Genomic DNA, 22,067 nt, shown 5'->3' with positions numbered 1-22,067 from the left:
TCCCCCCCACCCCTCCGAATCATGGTCCAGACAGAACGGTCAGGCAGACTGTGTCTGTACCCTGGTCTGCCATTTAGACTGCATTCACACCAGCAGCTGCACTACAACTCATAGCTGCTGGTGTGTGTTCCCCGGCACAGTGCTGATGTGCTGCTCCTAGTGCATCAGTTTTTGTTTTTTTGTTTTGCTAAAAGTTTATTGAAATGTCATGAGTAACATTTTATTAAGTTCTATGGGAACAGCGAGGTGTGATGCGGTTGCATTCAGTACTGTTTTTCAGCACACACAACCGCAGTGTGGTGGTGTGAACGGAGCCCATTCGTAATAAGGCATATTGCCTTGTCTAGCTTTGGGGCTGCAAAGGAATAAGTGGACAGAGCAGCTCTAATACATCTGGTGTGAATGCAATTAATGTAAGGGGGCACTAGGATGGGGGCAACTAATTATTAGCTGTCCCCATCAGAGTGCCTCCTTACATTGGCTTGCCCCCTTTAGAGTGCCCCTTTTATATTGTCCCCATGCCTTTAATTAGTAAGCCAGGGGTGGGAGCCAGGAGATGGAGCAGGCTGAAGGAGAAGACGGAACTCTTCCATCCTCCTGTAACCGCAGATGTCACTGGTTGCTAGGACACCGGTGGCACTAGCAACCAGTGACTGCTGAGGAGGTGGACATCTGATGTCATTGGTTGCTAGGACGCCCATATTTAATCCCATATTTAATTCTCGGTTTGGCATCATGCCTTACTAAATAAAGTTTTCCTAAGCAACTCATTTTTTGTGAACCTGTTTCAAAGTTATTTGCCTGGAGATCCTGCCAGTAACAAAGCTTCCCGTTACTGCCTCACCATTAGCTGCTCTCTCATTCAAGCACCTTTCAGTTGGCTGTTGGGTTGCCTATCTGAAAGGCAGTCCAACATCTGGGAAAAAAAAAAGAATCATCAAGAATTGTTCTTTCTCAAGAGCTTGTTGTAACTTGAGTATTATGACAACATTTGTTTGAATGGTAAAGGCCCATCAAGAGCATTTAATAAGTGTGTGAGATGATGGGCAAGTGTCACTCGTGTCCTGGGGGCATGTAATACAGCGAGCAATCCTTCCATGCCTGGAGGAGTCAGTTGTTATTCACCTGTTATGAGCCAGTGACCTCTGACCTCTGTGCTCTGACCTTTATTTGTAGTAGGGGGCTGTGTATTAGCTTGTTTGAAGTGTTTTCGTTACCCCCCTCCTGTCTGAGCATTTGATGACATTTCTTTATTTTCTCTTACAGGGCTTTGAGCCCAGAGGGACCGCCATCGGCCAGAGACTTGTGACGTGGAACAACATGGTGGAAAACACGGGATACAAAGCAACGCTGGCTAATTATCCCTTTAAATATGCCGACGAGCAAGCCAAAAAATAGTTAAGTCGTTTTATGTTTACTTTTTGGTGCCATGATAGCACTTCAGTGCCCCAGTTTACCCTTCTTAATTGCTCCTACTGTAAAATATTTATTGAGCAGTATTTTAACACTTGGGGGTCTATTTAGTAGTCAGTAAAAAAGAGAGTTGTAGTAGCAGAGATGATCATTACAATATTTTATATTATGGCATAACTGTTAATGCTACTGCACAAAATTACTCTATAACCCTAATGTAAACTTTTTTGAACTGTGGGGTTTTCTTTTTTTTTGCAGAACTACAAAAAGTTGTTAGGTCCGTAGTAATAGTTGAGGAGACACTTTGGGGATTTTTGCAGCTTGAAGAAGACTGCATTAAGCATACAGGGTTAATTTCAGTGCTGGCTGGGATGACCACTAGTTCCGAGGGCAATACATCTACACTCCTACCGTGTTTCCCCGAAAATAAGACACTGTCTTATATTTTTTTTGCCCCACAAAAACACACTAGGTCTTATCTTCAGGGGATGTCTTTTTTTTTTTTTTAATGTACAACAATCTAAAGTTATTCATGTACAACAATCCAAAGTTATCTGGTATCACTCCGCCTGTCACAGTACCGGACAGCGGTACCAGCAGTGCGGACATCAGACTGTGGACAGCGCGGTAAATACGGTACCATTTACCTTTACATTAAGCAGTGCCTTCGGGGGACAGCAGTTGGTGAAGTATGGTACTGGCGTGCTCCCTGCCACTGCGCTAGCCGGAGGGAGTCCCCTGTCATCCCCTTAATACAGTATGTCCCTGCAGGCTGATACCAACTCTCCTGCTCTTCAAGTTCCCCCTCACATGCTACCACCAAACTAGGTCTTATTTTCGGGGTAGGTCTTATAATACAGGAATCTTGAGAAATAGTGCTAAGTCTTACTTTCGGGGTAGGTCTTATTTTCAGGGAAACAGGGTAAGAGAGCTAAAAAAAGGATCCTAACTGCACAGCCTGCAAAGGGGATCTGTGACTAGCAACAGCAATTCTGATGTCTAACATCAGCTCTTCTTGATTGGAAATGTCATGGGAATACAAGGTCAATGTCATTAGCAACTACTGCAGTCATTAATGCAGTGATGGATGTGTGTTTATTTCACATGTATACATTAGCCTATTTAAATGATTCTAACAGCCCCACCAAGGGGACTCCTTCAACCCCCAGGCCCCATAGCAGTGTGGACTTGTACGGCTATTGTTGTACCACTGCAGGAGGGTACTCACCTATCAGTGGGTGGGACGTTGTTCTTATTAGAGAACCTGTCACTCTGCCCTGAGTTTCTTTAAGCAATATAAAGCACCCAATTTTAATTTGGAATATTGTAGTGTTGGTCTTTGGTTGCTTGTGCTCCTCCTTGTGACCACAGGTCAGCTGAGCTGTATTTCTGTTCTCAACATCCTTGTGGATAATATGCATAAGTGTGCAGTGTCTTTACAAGTGTTACTTTGTTTCCCTCTGGAATCTCAGCCCATTTTTCATTGAGACAGCTGTTTTGTACAATTGCATACATTTATTTGTGAGTCTACAGACAAGGCTTTCATTGTACTGATCAGCTGTGGCCGTTAGCTTGGAGGTAAGCCCAAAAGAATTAGTTTTTTTTCCTCATGATTGTGAGGCTTGGTCTAGTAGCATCAATGCTACTCATTTGAACTGAGGGATGCCATTGAGGTAGTTTGGGCATGTTTTATGGAACCCCTAGGCTGTGCCAGACATGTACAACTTGGGGGAACAGAGCCATAGCAGAATGATGGGACTACTTCTCCCCACCTGGAGACCCCTACAGCATTGGATGATGATATAATTTTAAGGCTAACAGAATATTTTTTTACTTGCTCATTCGTGCTACTGAAATGGTTTTTAATAGCCTGCAATAGAAACGAACTTCTAAACAGATTGCTCTCTACAAAGAAAGCTTCACAGGTAGCATGTAGAAGCCTCTTGGATCATTTTGCATTTGTGCTAGACTGAATGCTTCTACATGCTATATGTGTAGCTTACTCCATAGGGATCCATTTGTTCCACTTGTTTAATGACCTGTGGCTACTGGGAGTGAATGATTAGCGATTTCAGTAGCACAATTGAGTACTAAGTAGTCAGAATCATCTGTGTAGCTCTTTCCTAAACCTGGCTATACAATTGCCAATTTTTCGTTAATTTCAATAACTTTCAAGCCACTAGGAGTCACAAATACAATTTGCTAAGTAATCTTCCACTTAAAAGTCTGATAGATCAACAGATTTCAGTAGATTGTGGAAAGGTGGAAATTAAGCACTAAATTGTTAAAGTTAACTTCAAGATTGAATTAAAATGGAATCAGAACTGGGGAAAAATAAGTCCACTTTGTTTAATCAAAACCACCAAAAGTTTGATTACTATCAAATTGCCATGTGTATGGCCAGCTTAAGACACATTAAATATTCTTAAAACTACATGACAGGGATGCCCAGCAGCTGGGGCCTGTTTTATAACCTCTGTTCCATTTGCTACCAGGCATGGTTTTAGGGAACTATACTATTGTCCAGCTCTAACACTCACAAGTTCTAACATAAAGCCAAGTGTGGGACCCTTACAATCAACTGTGGTTCATCTTTAGCTGAAGTGACCATTGTAAACTTGAATCTGATTGGTTTCCTGCACTATTTAGACCATCATTCATCTTCATTGAAAAAGATTATCAGTTCCTCTGGCCAGCTTTTCTATCAGAATATCTCATACATCTTCAGACGTCTCTGAGCTGCGTCCAGTAGCCCTGATATCTGATCTTGTTTCCCATATTAGTCCATTTCTGTTTATCTGCTGTAGAAGACACAAAAATGACTTGATGAGTGAAGCTATCAGGTGTCTCTGACATGTAATGTAATTATGGGATTGTGTTGTTATCATAGCCACCAGGTTGACAGATGGTCAGACGATCACTATGAAAGGGATAAAAGACAAGCAGACTGGGACTTCCACAAAGACAGTTTCTTCTGCGCTGTGCCAAGTGAGTGTTTTATCCTCCCTTTGTTTTCTGCTAGCAATGATCGTGAGAGCCACAGAAAAACCGTGTTTATCGTTTGGTGTACCCAGGCCCTCGTCACCAATTTTTGTCTGTGAAAATTTACAAGAGCATAATAATGGACAGCAGTTTTGTATACTGGACATAAAAGGGCCAAAGGAATTGAAGATGGAAAAAGTGTGTGTGAATAATACATTTGTTCCCTAAGAAAATGTTATTCTTAAAGCAAACCAGTTCCCATGCAGGGTAAAAAAAACAGATTTGCTGTAATGTCCCCTTCCTGTGGAACTTACTCATTATTCTTCTTCTACTCATGTGATGGCGTTGTAGCTTAGTGATTGGCCCGGCACTGTCACATGGGGGTGGGGAGAGAGGCCACAGCCTTGTGTAGCTCCAACTAGTATGACTTGGAGTGTACACAGTTTCCTTTCCTGGCTTCTGATGGTGCATTGGGGGAGCAAAGGAAAGGTATGTGCTTGCCCTGTTTGAGGGGGGCATTAAAATTAACCCTTTGCTTTGCCCTCCTTGGGTAAAACAAGTATTTTGTTTACAGCTGTTGAAATCATTTTGTGTGTTGGTTTGGCTTGTCCCTGCAAGTCTGAAACTCTATAAGGCTTCCTTGGTAAGGGCCTGTCCACCCTGACACAAAGTTGCCCCTTTTCACTGAAAACTGTATTGGGTAGAGTGGAAACCAACTTACTTCAATCTAAAAGTGTGGTAGCATGGCCTGCACTTTTTGGCCCTTACCTCTGCTCCCCTCTGGGTCACTTAATTGCAGTGCATGCCCAGTAGACATTTGCTGGGCACACCCTCTGAGAATTTCCAGTATGTTCCTTCCACTTAGGTGACATCATAGATCATATGATCAAGAGCAAAGGAAAGTGTCACTGCCATCACCGACTTCCTTGCTGTGATGAGCACTTGTCTGTTTCACATGCTTTACATGTGTTTGGTGTGGGGAAAGTAGGGTGGAATGGACCCAGATGATGTCCAAGATAGAGGTCAGAGAGTTCCAGCAGACTCTTGGGACAGATTTGCTCTTGTATGGCCAGACTTGACCAATCTGAACACAGTTGTAAACAAAATAGTACGGCAAAATATTATAAAAAAACAAACCCAGGAGTTAATAAATACCATTGTAGAGTTTATTTGTTCTCACCTGCCAAGTTTGTCAGATTGTCATTTCTCCCCTGAATTTCAGTTTTGTAATCATTTTGAGTAACGGGCAGATATAGAGCACGTTCAGATGGCTCCTCTGTTAGGTGTGGTGTCTGGAGCATCAATGCGCATTGCGGTAAGGCAGCCTGTTCATTATGATTAGACTGCCATTGCAGCACAATGCAGGTTTTAGGAGGTGCCTTTTTTTCAACGCAGCATACCAAAACGTATATTATGGTGTGCTGAGGGGGTGCTGACAAGGTTTTTCGGGATGCCATTTAAAATGAATGCAGAATTGAACAAGACCAAGTCCATTTTACAATTTTTAAAAAAAATGTTTTTATTTCCTTTCCACAGATGAGCACTACTCCCGAGTGGTCTTCACCTCGGTTAACAGCGAGAGCTTGTGGAATTTGCAAGCCATCAAGTCCATGTGCAATATAGACCATAACAGGGTAAGTGCAGCGACACCAAGTATTTCTGACATTCTTGACATTCTTTTTATAATGATTGGACACTTCTAAACAAACTTGACAACACCCGGGTCACCCTCCGCAAATAGCTCCATAATGGGCATCACAGGGATGTGTGGTGTTTGGACAGACGGTGGTTTTGCTGGGTCACAGGAATTATTGGAAGCTTACACTGGAGGAATTTCCTTTGTAGGCCTGCAGTGTGTCTCCAGGACATAAACTCAGCTGCTTATTTAGAAATGTGTGCCGCCCAAGCCTCTCTCTTCCTTTTAGATTGGAAATTCACAGTGTGATGTGAAATTCCGTAGCAATAACCCCCAGGCAAAACGCATGATGAATCCCAGATTAGAATTTGTGATCTGAGCATCACTTTCAGCAGTAGCTAGCACGTGCCTGGTGTCAAATGCAGAAATGTATGTTGGCAAAAAAAAATAATCTATTCAGTTGCTTATTCAGCTCCATTTTCCTTTCTTAAGCTGCCCATACACCTTACAATTTATCTGCAGATTTTCTGTAGTCAGATGGAAACGGTGCAACAGATTCCTCCATCTACGCTACACTGTGTGGATGGAGGAATCTCCACCTGGGCCAATCTGTTGCACTTTTTCCATCTGACCACAGAAAATCTGCAGATAATTGTAAGGTGTGTGGGCAGCTTTAGAACGGAACATGTACTATGTGTGTGTGTGTGTGTGTTCTCTATCACCAGGAGGAAAATCGCCTTTATTCTTGCTGAGGGATGTCTAAATATTACTACTGGAATGTCTAAGGTCTTGTTCACCTTTTTTATTTGTTTTCCTGCAGTAAAACATACACCTTTTTAGGGCTTGTTCACACTATATTCAGTGTGTTTTCAGCAGGGGCGTCGCGAGGCCAGGTTTTACCCGGAGAGGAGACCGGGTGACACCCCGGCATGATGTCACCGCGCATGGGCGGTCATCTAATTGACGCCTTCCAGTGGCCATCTTTAGAGATGGATGCCAGCAGAGATAGGAGGGGACGTTCACCCAGCGGGATGAAGTATGCTGCCGGGTCCTCACCTCTCTCCTGACACTGTTGGGCTCTCGGTCCATGACCGAGTGCCGGACTTTTTAGAGGGGTTGACACCAAAATGACTGTCAGTCATTTTGGTGTCACCCGGGTGCGGGCCGAACCCCCCTTGTGACGCCACTGCGTTCCAGCATGGTCTGCGCTAGCCGGAGGGAGTCCCCTGTCATCCCCTTAATACAGTATGTCCCTGCAGGCTGATACCAACTCTCCTGCTCTTCAAGTTCCCCCTCACATGCTACCACCAAACTAGGTCTTATTTTCGGGGTAGGTCTTATAATACAGGAATCTTGAGAAATAGTGCTAAGTCTTACTTTCGGGGTAGGTCTTATTTTCAGGGAAACAGGGTAAGAGAGCTAAAAAAAGGATCCTAACTGCACAGCCTGCAAAGGGGATCTGTGACTAGCAACAGCAATTCTGATGTCTAACATCAGCTCTTCTTGATTGGAAATGTCATGGGAATACAAGGTCAATGTCATTAGCAACTACTGCAGTCATTAATGCAGTGATGGATGTGTGTTTATTTCACATGTATACATTAGCCTATTTAAATGATTCTAACAGCCCCACCAAGGGGACTCCTTCAACCCCCAGGCCCCATAGCAGTGTGGACTTGTACGGCTATTGTTGTACCACTGCAGGAGGGTACTCACCTATCAGTGGGTGGGACGTTGTTCTTATTAGAGAACCTGTCACTCTGCCCTGAGTTTCTTTAAGCAATATAAAGCACCCAATTTTAATTTGGAATATTGTAGTGTTGGTCTTTGGTTGCTTGTGCTCCTCCTTGTGACCACAGGTCAGCTGAGCTGTATTTCTGTTCTCAACATCCTTGTGGATAATATGCATAAGTGTGCAGTGTCTTTACAAGTGTTACTTTGTTTCCCTCTGGAATCTCAGCCCATTTTTCATTGAGACAGCTGTTTTGTACAATTGCATACATTTATTTGTGAGTCTACAGACAAGGCTTTCATTGTACTGATCAGCTGTGGCCGTTAGCTTGGAGGTAAGCCCAAAAGAATTAGTTTTTTTTCCTCATGATTGTGAGGCTTGGTCTAGTAGCATCAATGCTACTCATTTGAACTGAGGGATGCCATTGAGGTAGTTTGGGCATGTTTTATGGAACCCCTAGGCTGTGCCAGACATGTACAACTTGGGGGAACAGAGCCATAGCAGAATGATGGGACTACTTCTCCCCACCTGGAGACCCCTACAGCATTGGATGATGATATAATTTTAAGGCTAACAGAATATTTTTTTACTTGCTCATTCGTGCTACTGAAATGGTTTTTAATAGCCTGCAATAGAAACGAACTTCTAAACAGATTGCTCTCTACAAAGAAAGCTTCACAGGTAGCATGTAGAAGCCTCTTGGATCATTTTGCATTTGTGCTAGACTGAATGCTTCTACATGCTATATGTGTAGCTTACTCCATAGGGATCCATTTGTTCCACTTGTTTAATGACCTGTGGCTACTGGGAGTGAATGATTAGCGATTTCAGTAGCACAATTGAGTACTAAGTAGTCAGAATCATCTGTGTAGCTCTTTCCTAAACCTGGCTATACAATTGCCAATTTTTCGTTAATTTCAATAACTTTCAAGCCACTAGGAGTCACAAATACAATTTGCTAAGTAATCTTCCACTTAAAAGTCTGATAGATCAACAGATTTCAGTAGATTGTGGAAAGGTGGAAATTAAGCACTAAATTGTTAAAGTTAACTTCAAGATTGAATTAAAATGGAATCAGAACTGGGGAAAAATAAGTCCACTTTGTTTAATCAAAACCACCAAAAGTTTGATTACTATCAAATTGCCATGTGTATGGCCAGCTTAAGACACATTAAATATTCTTAAAACTACATGACAGGGATGCCCAGCAGCTGGGGCCTGTTTTATAACCTCTGTTCCATTTGCTACCAGGCATGGTTTTAGGGAACTATACTATTGTCCAGCTCTAACACTCACAAGTTCTAACATAAAGCCAAGTGTGGGACCCTTACAATCAACTGTGGTTCATCTTTAGCTGAAGTGACCATTGTAAACTTGAATCTGATTGGTTTCCTGCACTATTTAGACCATCATTCATCTTCATTGAAAAAGATTATCAGTTCCTCTGGCCAGCTTTTCTATCAGAATATCTCATACATCTTCAGACGTCTCTGAGCTGCGTCCAGTAGCCCTGATATCTGATCTTGTTTCCCATATTAGTCCATTTCTGTTTATCTGCTGTAGAAGACACAAAAATGACTTGATGAGTGAAGCTATCAGGTGTCTCTGACATGTAATGTAATTATGGGATTGTGTTGTTATCATAGCCACCAGGTTGACAGATGGTCAGACGATCACTATGAAAGGGATAAAAGACAAGCAGACTGGGACTTCCACAAAGACAGTTTCTTCTGCGCTGTGCCAAGTGAGTGTTTTATCCTCCCTTTGTTTTCTGCTAGCAATGATCGTGAGAGCCACAGAAAAACCGTGTTTATCGTTTGGTGTACCCAGGCCCTCGTCACCAATTTTTGTCTGTGAAAATTTACAAGAGCATAATAATGGACAGCAGTTTTGTATACTGGACATAAAAGGGCCAAAGGAATTGAAGATGGAAAAAGTGTGTGTGAATAATACATTTGTTCCCTAAGAAAATGTTATTCTTAAAGCAAACCAGTTCCCATGCAGGGTAAAAAAAACAGATTTGCTGTAATGTCCCCTTCCTGTGGAACTTACTCATTATTCTTCTTCTACTCATGTGATGGCGTTGTAGCTTAGTGATTGGCCCGGCACTGTCACATGGGGGTGGGGAGAGAGGCCACAGCCTTGTGTAGCTCCAACTAGTATGACTTGGAGTGTACACAGTTTCCTTTCCTGGCTTCTGATGGTGCATTGGGGGAGCAAAGGAAAGGTATGTGCTTGCCCTGTTTGAGGGGGGCATTAAAATTAACCCTTTGCTTTGCCCTCCTTGGGTAAAACAAGTATTTTGTTTACAGCTGTTGAAATCATTTTGTGTGTTGGTTTGGCTTGTCCCTGCAAGTCTGAAACTCTATAAGGCTTCCTTGGTAAGGGCCTGTCCACCCTGACACAAAGTTGCCCCTTTTCACTGAAAACTGTATTGGGTAGAGTGGAAACCAACTTACTTCAATCTAAAAGTGTGGTAGCATGGCCTGCACTTTTTGGCCCTTACCTCTGCTCCCCTCTGGGTCACTTAATTGCAGTGCATGCCCAGTAGACATTTGCTGGGCACACCCTCTGAGAATTTCCAGTATGTTCCTTCCACTTAGGTGACATCATAGATCATATGATCAAGAGCAAAGGAAAGTGTCACTGCCATCACCGACTTCCTTGCTGTGATGAGCACTTGTCTGTTTCACATGCTTTACATGTGTTTGGTGTGGGGAAAGTAGGGTGGAATGGACCCAGATGATGTCCAAGATAGAGGTCAGAGAGTTCCAGCAGACTCTTGGGACAGATTTGCTCTTGTATGGCCAGACTTGACCAATCTGAACACAGTTGTAAACAAAATAGTACGGCAAAATATTATAAAAAAACAAACCCAGGAGTTAATAAATACCATTGTAGAGTTTATTTGTTCTCACCTGCCAAGTTTGTCAGATTGTCATTTCTCCCCTGAATTTCAGTTTTGTAATCATTTTGAGTAACGGGCAGATATAGAGCACGTTCAGATGGCTCCTCTGTTAGGTGTGGTGTCTGGAGCATCAATGCGCATTGCGGTAAGGCAGCCTGTTCATTATGATTAGACTGCCATTGCAGCACAATGCAGGTTTTAGGAGGTGCCTTTTTTTCAACGCAGCATACCAAAACGTATATTATGGTGTGCTGAGGGGGTGCTGACAAGGTTTTTCGGGATGCCATTTAAAATGAATGCAGAATTGAACAAGACCAAGTCCATTTTACAATTTTTAAAAAAAATGTTTTTATTTCCTTTCCACAGATGAGCACTACTCCCGAGTGGTCTTCACCTCGGTTAACAGCGAGAGCTTGTGGAATTTGCAAGCCATCAAGTCCATGTGCAATATAGACCATAACAGGGTAAGTGCAGCGACACCAAGTATTTCTGACATTCTTGACATTCTTTTTATAATGATTGGACACTTCTAAACAAACTTGACAACACCCGGGTCACCCTCCGCAAATAGCTCCATAATGGGCATCACAGGGATGTGTGGTGTTTGGACAGACGGTGGTTTTGCTGGGTCACAGGAATTATTGGAAGCTTACACTGGAGGAATTTCCTTTGTAGGCCTGCAGTGTGTCTCCAGGACATAAACTCAGCTGCTTATTTAGAAATGTGTGCCGCCCAAGCCTCTCTCTTCCTTTTAGATTGGAAATTCACAGTGTGATGTGAAATTCCGTAGCAATAACCCCCAGGCAAAACGCATGATGAATCCCAGATTAGAATTTGTGATCTGAGCATCACTTTCAGCAGTAGCTAGCACGTGCCTGGTGTCAAATGCAGAAATGTATGTTGGCAAAAAAAAATAATCTATTCAGTTGCTTATTCAGCTCCATTTTCCTTTCTTAAGCTGCCCATACACCTTACAATTTATCTGCAGATTTTCTGTAGTCAGATGGAAACGGTGCAACAGATTCCTCCATCTACGCTACACTGTGTGGATGGAGGAATCTCCACCTGGGCCAATCTGTTGCACTTTTTCCATCTGACCACAGAAAATCTGCAGATAATTGTAAGGTGTGTGGGCAGCTTTAGAACGGAACATGTACTATGTGTGTGTGTGTGTGTGTTCTCTATCACCAGGAGGAAAATCGCCTTTATTCTTGCTGAGGGATGTCTAAATATTACTACTGGAATGTCTAAGGTCTTGTTCACCTTTTTTATTTGTTTTCCTGCAGTAAAACATACACCTTTTTAGGGCTTGTTCACACTATATTCAGTGTGTTTTCAGCAGGGGCGTCGCGAGGCCAGGTTTTACCCGGAGAGGAGACCGGGTGACACCCCGGCATGATGTCACCGCGCATGGGCGGTCATCTAATTGACGCCTTCCAGTGGCCATCTTTAGAGATGGATGCCAGCAGAGATAGGAGGGGACGTTCACCCAGCGGGATGAAGTATGCTGCCGGGTCCTCACCTCTCTCCTGACACTGTTGGGCTCTCGGTCCATGACCGAGTGCCGGACTTTTTAGAGGGGTTGACACCAAAATGACTGTCAGTCATTTTGGTGTCACCCGGGTGCGGGCCGAACCCCCCTTGTGACGCCACTGCGTTCCAGCATGGTTAGTGGCCAGAACGCACTGGCTTTCATTGAGCAAGCCTCCCTGCGTTCTGCGGCGGGAGGGGACGTGGCGGTGCCATTAATGTCAAATGGCACCTAAACCAAGCCTCCTGCCCGTAGTGAGGTCTCCCGCATCAAAACGCATAGTATAGCAATGCCCTGTGTTCTGGTGTGGTGCGATCGCAAAAAAAAAAGTGGCATCTATGCACTGCTGTACATTTATTTAAAGGGTAGAATGTGTATTTTTGTATGCTCGTGTGCTTTCAGCTGGTCCATTGAAACGAACAAAAAATGTACCAAAACATATGTGTTGCACAGATTCATGTATTTATATATGCTTTTACCTTTTAACGAAGGCCTTCTCTATTTAGTTTTCTCTTAGTTCCCCAGCAGCTTCCTGTGATGGTGTGGCAGCGATGCTGCACTGCTCCTGTATTCAAAGCAGTGTTGCCACTCACGTAGGCTGTGTCTGCTGGCATTAGATTGGGATGAAAAAATACTGCAGAGGGTCAACATTGGCCCTGCTAATTCACAGGCCTGTAGCTTGTCACAACTAGCCCTGCCCACTGCTTTCTTGATTGACAGCACTGTCTCTGTTGCTGAAACGCTCCTACTGTGATTTGTAGTGTCTGGGAGAGGGAGTGTGCGAGACACAAATAAAGGAAGATTTGGCTCAGTCATGGAAGGGAAAGGATGCTTTTCATTTACTTTACGGGGCTTTTGTGTCACATAGTAACTGGATTTGTTACTTGTTTAGACTGTCATGCAGGCGCCTTCAGTTGTACTTTTTATACGCATATTAAACGTTTCTAAACCCATGAATAAAAATGTAATATATTGCAGCTTAACCTTTCTTTGATTGTTTTACTGGTGGAAACATTTTCTAAAACAGGTTTGGCTTTCTTTCTAGTCCTCCAGCTGAGGAAAACTAAGCTACCAATGGCCATTTTGCTGCCTCTTTTTGCCTATAGTGGCAGCTAACACAGCGCAATATAAAAACAAAACATACAGGAAAGTAAGATTAAAGGAATTGGTCCTGTCGGCCTCTCCGGCTCATGATCTTCTAAGCGCTCTGGAGCAGGTTGTTGTGTTCCTCCTCATGGACCTGACAATGAACAGCCTGGATCTTTGTCCACACACCTTAGAGTCTTCTCTTGCTCCTTCTGTTGTGGCTCCCTCCTCTGCATTATCCAGGGAGAAATTGTATATGGCCATGCTAGTTTTATGAACAGAATCACAGCACTCAGTCTGCTGAAGACCCCAAATCGTTTCTTACGGAAGCAGTGCACACACGTTTAAAACTGGAGTAACCTTTGTCTGAGACTACTCCGGTTTCAATTCTGGGATCGCTTAAAGGTCCAATTGCTGAGCAATAAATATTGGAGGCAATTACTAAGGATTAGGCAGTTCCCTTGGTGTACCTGGACAGTTCTCGTCTTAACAAAACACTGACTGTTCCCATTGGGGATGTTCCAGTGTTTAAGAACCAGACTGACAAAACTAGAACACCTTTCCAAGTCTTTGTTCGGCTTTGTAGGCCCTGCTTTGCAACCTGCCATTGGTCACGTGCATTAGGCAGACCCTAAGGACTTTGACAAGTGAAATGTTCAAGGAACCTGAAACTATCCTTACTGATTACTCCATTTTGGAGCATCTAGAGCTTCTGCCTGCTGCTTTTGCAGTACTGTTTTGATAGATTAGTGGATATTGTACGTCCTTATATCCAGAATGAGTATCCAGAATGAGTATCCTATTAATATGAGGAGAACTGTTTGGCTAAAATGTTTACGGAACAACAATGAAGGAAGCCCTTATGCATTTTAAGAGAGAGAATGTCTCTTGGGTGTCTCTTTTAAACAACTTGAAAGATGTAACTGAGGGAAAAAGCACCCTTATGCCTTAGCAAAAGAAATCTAAGCCGCAGTCTGGAAAACTTCCTGCTTCTGAAGCTAAAAAAACTTCCCAACTTTCTGAGAATTCTACTGACCCTGTGATAAAGAAAACAGGATTTTTGTACTTTCTAAAAACTAAAGCATGGTGGCAGGGGTAATACTTTGCTTCTACGGCTTTTTGGTTTGCCACTTTCCGCTTCCTCCTGTAGACGGCAGTGTAACCCAAGTGTCTCAAAATTCTACTGATGCGGTGTCCCTTAGTGAACTAGAAATGGGTTTGGCAGTGAGTGCAAAAATCCTGTTTTCTTACCTGGTGATCCTGATCCCTGCCAAGAGATCCGTTATTTTTCTACTTCCTTTATTCGTGTGACAATGCTGTTAGTTTTGCTCTGAAATTGGACAGCAGTGTTGTCATCCTGCAGACAGGGTAGTCTTAGATGGACATGTAGTTTTAGATGGACTCTGTCAACTCGTTTCTCCTTGCCGGCGCCGACATTTTTGCTCTGTCTTCTTTCAGGCTCGGGATCTTCTACCATATTGATTGGCTAGGCTGAAATTAGGTAACTCCCACACACGGGAGTTCATTCATTCTGGCATCAAGGTGTGCCAGGAACATAGAACATTCCAGAGGAGATTGGGCACACAGTTACATGTCTCTTCTGCAATGCAAAGCCTGCCTGCTCAAAAAAAAATGTTTTATTGTACCAGTTAAATTCCTTTTTCAGTAAGAAACAAATTCCAACAACTGCAGCTAACACTTTTTAAGACGTTCTAATAATGATTTTGGTTTAAACCAGGTGGATAAAATTGCTGTTGCCACTTTTTCTGGACAGCTTGGCCTGTTACAGGAAATAGAAGAATAATGGATCTGCTGGAAGATCCAGCAGCAGGTAATCAAACGATGTTACAGAGGGGACTCACAAAAACTGCTGCCTCAATGCTACTGACAGATCATTGCATCGTATGCAACAGGTCCATTTTAATTTTGTCCCTAGACCTACTTTAACATGTAGCTCACGATGGTAAATTGAGGGTTTTCAGTCCTTTTTTATTTTATTTTCTCTCTTCTTTTTTTTGTTCCTCATTAATATTACATTCGTAGACGTGACCGTTCGGGACTTCCTGCCCATGTTCTGTGGGTATTACACTTTGCAGGGTTTGATGTCAGCGTGAGGAAATACTCCCTCTACTTTTATATCCAGAGTAATTGTGGTCGGCCAGCTAATGAATTTCATATGGCTGGAGTTTGGGGTTTTTTCCCCCCGTCCTACGGTTTAATCACTGTAGGGCACGAAGACAATTAAACATGAAATACAAACTGTTGGAGCCCTTTGGTTACGGTTCACGCCGAGCAGTAAAAACAGCCTCATTAAAGCTGTAAAAATGGAGCTGTAATCTGTTTCTGGAAGATTTAATGATTTGGGTAAGCAAAACTTTAACCCCGGTACGCGCAGGCATTTAAATCCTCTCATTGCAGCCAGCATGAGATGTATTGGGCTGTGCGCAAAATGAATTGTGGAAGGAAAAGATCGTAGAGATTAAGATTTTCTTTTTATCTCCCACAAAGTGAAGGCAACACGTATTTATTTAAACAGCTACAGTATGCTACAAGTATTTATCTGTAATCTGTCTGTATATTACAATGGAAATCAAGCGTATTTTTAGCAACTACACATTCTGATTTCAGTGTAACACTTATCCCAAGTAGCTTTTATGCCACTTTGCCTTTTTGTTCCATACTTTGACTTACTATTTCATCTACAGATTAAGGAATGTAATTTAGAGACCAGAGAATGCAATTAGCATCCCGGCTTACCGTGTCTTGGAAAAATGTGTATTAAAAAAATCAGTACATCTTTGCAATACATGAAGTTTTCCTTACTTTTCTAAGAAGGCAGGTACCAGATTATACCTGTATACTTCCTGACAAACATTTGGTGAGCACCTAACTTCTTGTCGGAACTGGCAAAGTTCCCTTCCTGCACTGAAATACCAAGCAGCCCAGTTCTGCTCTATTAGACTACAAAACACCCTTCCCCGCCTTCTACCCAGAGCTTGTACAGGGTTTGGACTCCTGGATCCAATGTAGGAATATAGCTGTAGGGGAGTGAAGGTAGGAGAGCATCATTAGGTGGGGGTTCTTTCTACAAGTGAACCTGTCGCCCCGAATGGTCAAAATGACAATCTCCTTAACCACTTGAGCCCCCTGGCCTTTATCCTCCTAAATCTCCCAGAGTTTTTTTTTTTTTTTATGGGGGGGGTTGTTTGTCTCATTTCTGCTTATTATACTTTTGTAGTTGTAGTCCATTATACCTTTGCATTTCTACCCCAACTTATAATATGTTTCCTTTTTTTGGGGATGGGGGGGAGGCTTTAATTGGTAGCAGATTTAGATACATATTTTTATTTCTTTTCTTTTTTTGGTTTGGGTTTTTTCTTGGAAAAAGTAAAAAATGTGAGACATTTTTTTTTTAACATTTTTGTTTTTCCAGTGCAGGGTTTACGTCGTACGTTGCTCAACCCCATATTTTGACCACAAAATATAATCAACAAAAATCAATCCAGATCATCCGACATCATTTTTGCAGACTGGGGATTAAATTTTGGGTGGTGGGGCAATTTGTATTTATTTTAAATGTATAAATTCAGCCAGCAATAGATCACTATTACTAGGGATGTCCCGGTGCCACTTTTTATAGGCCCAAATACATCCTCATGTACTTGACGATGCCAATTACCGATACTTTTTCTTAAAGGGACAGGTGACTTTAAATGATCCATAGTACAACTACATGTCATGTACTATGGATCATTTAACCCATTCATGTTAGCAGTGCAGAATTGTATATCTATATGTACTGTACATATACAGCACAAATGTCCTGTACATTGCAGCAATACATTTACAATGAACCCCTGCTAACATGAATGGGTTAAATGATTCATAGTACAACTACATGTCATGTACTATGGATCATTTAACCCATTCATGTTAGCAGTGCAGAATTGTATATCTATATGTACTGTACATATACAGCACAAATGTCCTGTACATTGCAGCAATACATTTACAATGAACCCCTGCTAACATGAATAGGTTAAACCATGATCCATAGTACATAACATGTAGTTGTACAATGAATCATTTAACCCATTCATGTTAGCAGGGGTTCATTGTAAATGTGGTTTTTGTTTTTTTTTCCTTACTTACCTCGCCGAGCGTCGTGTCACTGCTGCTCCGGTGGGCTGCGCTCCGAGCGGGGTCATCTGGCAGTCTCTGAACCACACCTGGAGCTCCGCCCACTGGAGCAGCAGTGACGCGACGCTCGGCGAGGTAAGTAAAAAAAAAACACTGCAAGGTTCGGCGCTATGTATCGGGGGATTTTGACAAGTACATGTACTTGTCAAAATGCCCTGTATCGGGCACGATTCCGATGCTAGTATCAGTATCGGGACATCCCTAACTATTACAGTGATCTGTTGCTTATAGAAGAGACTAGACAGAGCTACAACAGCTCTGCCTGAGCTGCCGTACTGACTGGCAGCACTGTGATGTCACTACACTCCCTGATATCAAAGTGCTGAGGCACTGTAGCTACCTTCTCTTCTACAGGGTGCTCCTGTAGAGCGATCTATAGAAGGATTGAATGCTTAGAGTCTGATCAAAAACTCTTTTTTGATGCTGTCTGCATCCCATTAGGGGCATTTACCTTCATTTCCTGCCTTTAAAAAAAGAAAAAAATCTTCACTTTCTTTGTGTTATAAAGTAACAATCCACTCTTAGTTGTCACTGGAAAAATTGTCTCCATTGAAAGATTTTCCTTCACCTCCTGCTTTGGTGACAACTCGCATATTTGGATTTTGAATCACTTTCAGTACTGCAAATGATGAGCACCAGGACAAATAGAATGGGTGACTCTCCCAGTTGACTCTCCCAGTTGTAAAACACAGCAAAATCCTGACAGGGGTTCTAACCCTTCCCTGCTTCCACTTTCATGAATTGATTTCACTATATATCATGTTGATTACCAAGTCTGCTTTTTGCTATAAATATTTTCTCAAAGCCTGTGGATATATTTACATTCTGCTGTTGTGTTTTACAGATTCGTTCCCACCCTCAGTTTGCAGACCTCTGCCAGCGAACCACCGCAGATTCATGTTGCCCAAGCTGGACTTTAGGAAATTACATCGCCATCCTTAACAACAGGTCTTCGTGCCAGAAGATTGTAGAGCGTGACGTGTCTCACACGCTAAAGCTTATCCGTACCTGTGCCAAGTTCTATCACAATGGGACGTTGGGACCAGATTGTTGGGATATGGTGGCCAAGAGGAAGGACCAGCTAAAGTGTACAAATGTGCCTCGCAAATGTACCAAGTACAACGCCGTCTACCAAATCCTCCACTACTTGGTAGATAAGGACTTCTTCAACCCAAAGAATGTGGACGTCAGCTCTCCAGTTTTACAGCACAGCATGCTTTTCTCGCCAACAGAGAAAGGCGACTCCATGATGAACATTTATCTGGACAATTTTGAGAACTGGAATTGTTCTGATGGCGTAACAACCATCACCGGGATCGAGTTTGGTATCAAACACAGCCTGTTTCAAGACTATCTCTTAATGGATACTGTGTATCCGGCCATTGCCATCGTCATTGTCCTTTTGGTCATGTGTGTCTACACTAGATCGATGTTCATTACACTGATGACCATGTTTGCCATAATAAGTTCACTGATTGTATCTTATTTCCTGTATCGTGTAGTATTTAATTTTGAGTTCTTCCCCTTCATGAACCTCACTGCACTGATTATTCTGGTCGGCATTGGAGCAGATGATGCTTTCGTCTTGTGTGACGTCTGGAATTACACAAAGTTTGACAAACCCCATGCAGAGACCTCCGAGACAGTCAGCATCACACTACAACATGCTGCTCTATCAATGTTCGTCACCAGTTTCACCACCGCTGCTGCCTTCTACGCCAACTATGTCAGTAATATTACTGCCATCAGGTGTTTCGGGGTCTATGCTGGCACAGCCATATTGGTGAACTATCTTCTCATGGTCACTTGGCTGCCCGCTGTAGTCGTCCTCCATGAACGCTATCTAGTAAACATCTTCCCTTGCTTCAATGGTTCTCAACAGCGGCCTTACAACAACAACAACAAGAAAAGCTGTTTGAGTGTAGCATGCCAGAAATTAAAGGATCTGCTCTTTGCAATTTCTGAAGCGTCAAGGATCTTCTTTGAGAAAGTGTTGCCATGTATCGTTATCAAGTTCAGATTCGTTTGGGTGTTCTGTTTCCTTACGTTGACCATCGGTGGGGCCTACATTGTGTGTGTTAATCCAAAGATGAAACTTCCCTCATTAGAACTGTCAGAATTCCAGGTGTTCCGGTCTTCCCATCCCTTTGAGCGTTATGATGCCGAGTACAAGAAGATTTTTATGTTCGAGAGAGTTCACCATGGTGAAGAGCTCCACATGCCCATCACAATCATTTGGGGGATTGCAGCAGAAGACAACGGAGATCCCCTCAATCCAAAGAGCAAGGGCAAGCTAAAACTGGACAGTAGCTTTAATATTGCCAGCCCTTCCTCACAAAGATGGCTCTTGAACTTTTGCCAAAAGTTAAAAAACCAAACCTTCTTCTACCAAACTGATGAACAGGACTTTACTAGTTGCTTCATAGAGACCTTTAAACAGTGGATGGAAAACCAGGACTGTGATGAACCTGCTCTTTATCCATGCTGTAGCCAGTCAGGATTTCCATATAAGCAGGAAGTCTTTGAGCTGTGCATTAAGCGTGCCATTATGGAGCTCGAAAGAAGCACTGGTTACCACTTAGACAGCAAGACTCCAGGACCAAGGTTTGACATCAATGACACAATCAGGGCTGTTGTCTTGGAATTCAAAAGTACTTACCTTTTCACTTTTGCCTATGAGAAGATGCACCATTTCTACAAGGAGGTGGATGCCTGGATTATAGAGGAGCTGAAAACCGCTCCAGTCGGACTCGGCAACGGCTGGTTTGTCAGCAACCTTGAATTTTATGACTTGCAGGACAGTCTTTCCGATGGAACGTTAATTGCTATGGGATTGTCTGTTGCCGTAGCTTTTAGTGTCATGCTCCTCACTACCTGGAACATAATCATCAGTTTCTATGCGATCATTTCCATAGCAGGTACAATATTTGTCACGGTCGGTTCTCTCGTTCTGTTGGGATGGGAGCTAAATGTTTTGGAGTCGGTCACGATATCCGTTGCAGTAGGGCTTTCTGTGGATTTTGCCGTACATTATGGCGTTGCTTATCGCCTTGCTCCAGATCCAGACAGAGAAGGGAAAGTGGTCTTCTCTCTAAGCCGCATGGGATCTGCTATAGCCATGGCTGCCCTGACTACCTTTGTTGCTGGAGCTATGATGATGCCCTCAACGGTTCTAGCTTACACCCAACTGGGCACCTTCATGATGCTAATTATGTGCATTAGCTGGGCTTTTGCAACTTTCTTCTTCCAATGCATGTGCCGTTGTCTCGGCCCGCAGGGAACCTGCGGCCAAATACCTTTGCCAAAAAAGTTACAGTTTAAAGCCTTTTCTCAAGCCTTATCTTCAAACAGTTCAGAAAGAGGACAGAACAAGATGAATCACGTGAACAAATACCAGTTAGATACTCGGGGTGCAAAAGCAGAAGTCGAACATGAACATTATGAACTGGAGCCTTTAGCTTCACATAACTCTAGCACATCTTGACGAATGGATTATGGCAAATCATTGGTGAGAGATTGGTTGCACAGACAACTGCTGTGTCTTCACTGCCCTGTGTAAATTCACTAACTTATTTTATTTTTATTGTTGTTATTATTGTTGTTATTTTAACATTCTCTACAGCTATGTACATAAAGACAGGGACCAACAAACTGGTTATTTTTTATGTTGGCCATACTTATACCGGTATAATCAGCCAAAAATAGACCGCATCTCTGAATGCATGAGATATAAACATTTGTGTTTTGCAGTGGGAGTTATTCCAGTCACGAGTCAACCAAATCCAGCCATTGCCCTTTAATATCTTCTAACCACCCTTGACCTTGCTGTCCTGCGGGCCACCTGTTCTGTAAATGGCCAGATCTGATGGATGCATGGGTTCAGTACTGAACCAAACTCAAATTGTAAAGCTGAACACTAGGCAGACATAAAAGACACAAATTAAGTCACCTCCATATTTTTTTCTGTGCAAGTGCCAGTATTTGATATCACCCTCCCTGTACAGTAGCGCTTAGACAGAGAAGGTGAAGAAGGACAAGAAGCCTATCCATTGTGCTGTAGAATGCATGTACTAACAAAATCCATGCTGATTGGAGGAGGCAGATGATTCCATCACTCTGCTTCTCCTTCTCTGTCCAGTCGTGGGGTGGGGAGTGGATCTGTAAATGTTTAGTGAACTGCAGCAGATAATGAAATTGTTTGCCTGGAGTTCAGCTTTAAGCAAGGGGCAGAAAAAGTGGCTAGACCAGAATGACATTCACCCACCCGTGTGACCCTTGTACAACTCCATCTTCTATCCCAGTTGTACAAGGGTCACACGGGAATTCTGTAAGCCTTGAAAGTTGTAGGCATCCATTACACTGGCCATTTATTGGACATGAAGGTCCAACGCAATCATTCAGTAGAGGTGGGACAGCTGCTGACATGACCCAAGTTTCCCAAAGAAACCTAATTAATGTTGCTTGAAGTCTGCCAAGGAATATGAATGTCACATATTTTTTTTCGCTATGGTTCAGAATGTGGCTCTCCATAAGTGTGAAAGAGGAACTTTACACATATCTTCAAAATAACAACAAAGGC

The 22,067-nt window shown here is 42.8% G+C and overlaps 1 protein-coding gene across 1 annotated transcript in view; it reads left to right on the top strand.

Annotated features, from left to right (window-relative positions):
- DISP1 (dispatched RND transporter family member 1) overlaps nucleotides 1–21,268 on the top strand; it is a 66,242-nt gene extending 44,974 nt beyond the window's left edge. The window contains exons 5-8 of the mRNA XM_018556524.1: nucleotides 1,267–1,397; nucleotides 4,304–4,401; nucleotides 5,932–6,029; nucleotides 18,333–21,268. Coding sequence (XP_018412026.1) covers nucleotides 1,267–1,397; nucleotides 4,304–4,401; nucleotides 5,932–6,029; nucleotides 18,333–20,972 — 2,967 coding nt within the window. The 3' untranslated portion in view covers nucleotides 20,973–21,268. The remainder of the gene's footprint in view (nucleotides 1–1,266; nucleotides 1,398–4,303; nucleotides 4,402–5,931; nucleotides 6,030–18,332) is intronic.
- Nucleotides 21,269–22,067: the final 799 nt, after the last annotated feature.

This window comes from Nanorana parkeri, unplaced genomic scaffold, assembly GCF_000935625.1.
Source record: "Nanorana parkeri isolate BGI_ZX_2015 unplaced genomic scaffold, ASM93562v1 scaffold240, whole genome shotgun sequence".
Classification (NCBI taxonomy): domain Eukaryota; kingdom Metazoa; phylum Chordata; class Amphibia; order Anura; family Dicroglossidae; genus Nanorana; species Nanorana parkeri.
This window is presented reverse-complemented; position numbering and strand designations above follow the sequence as displayed.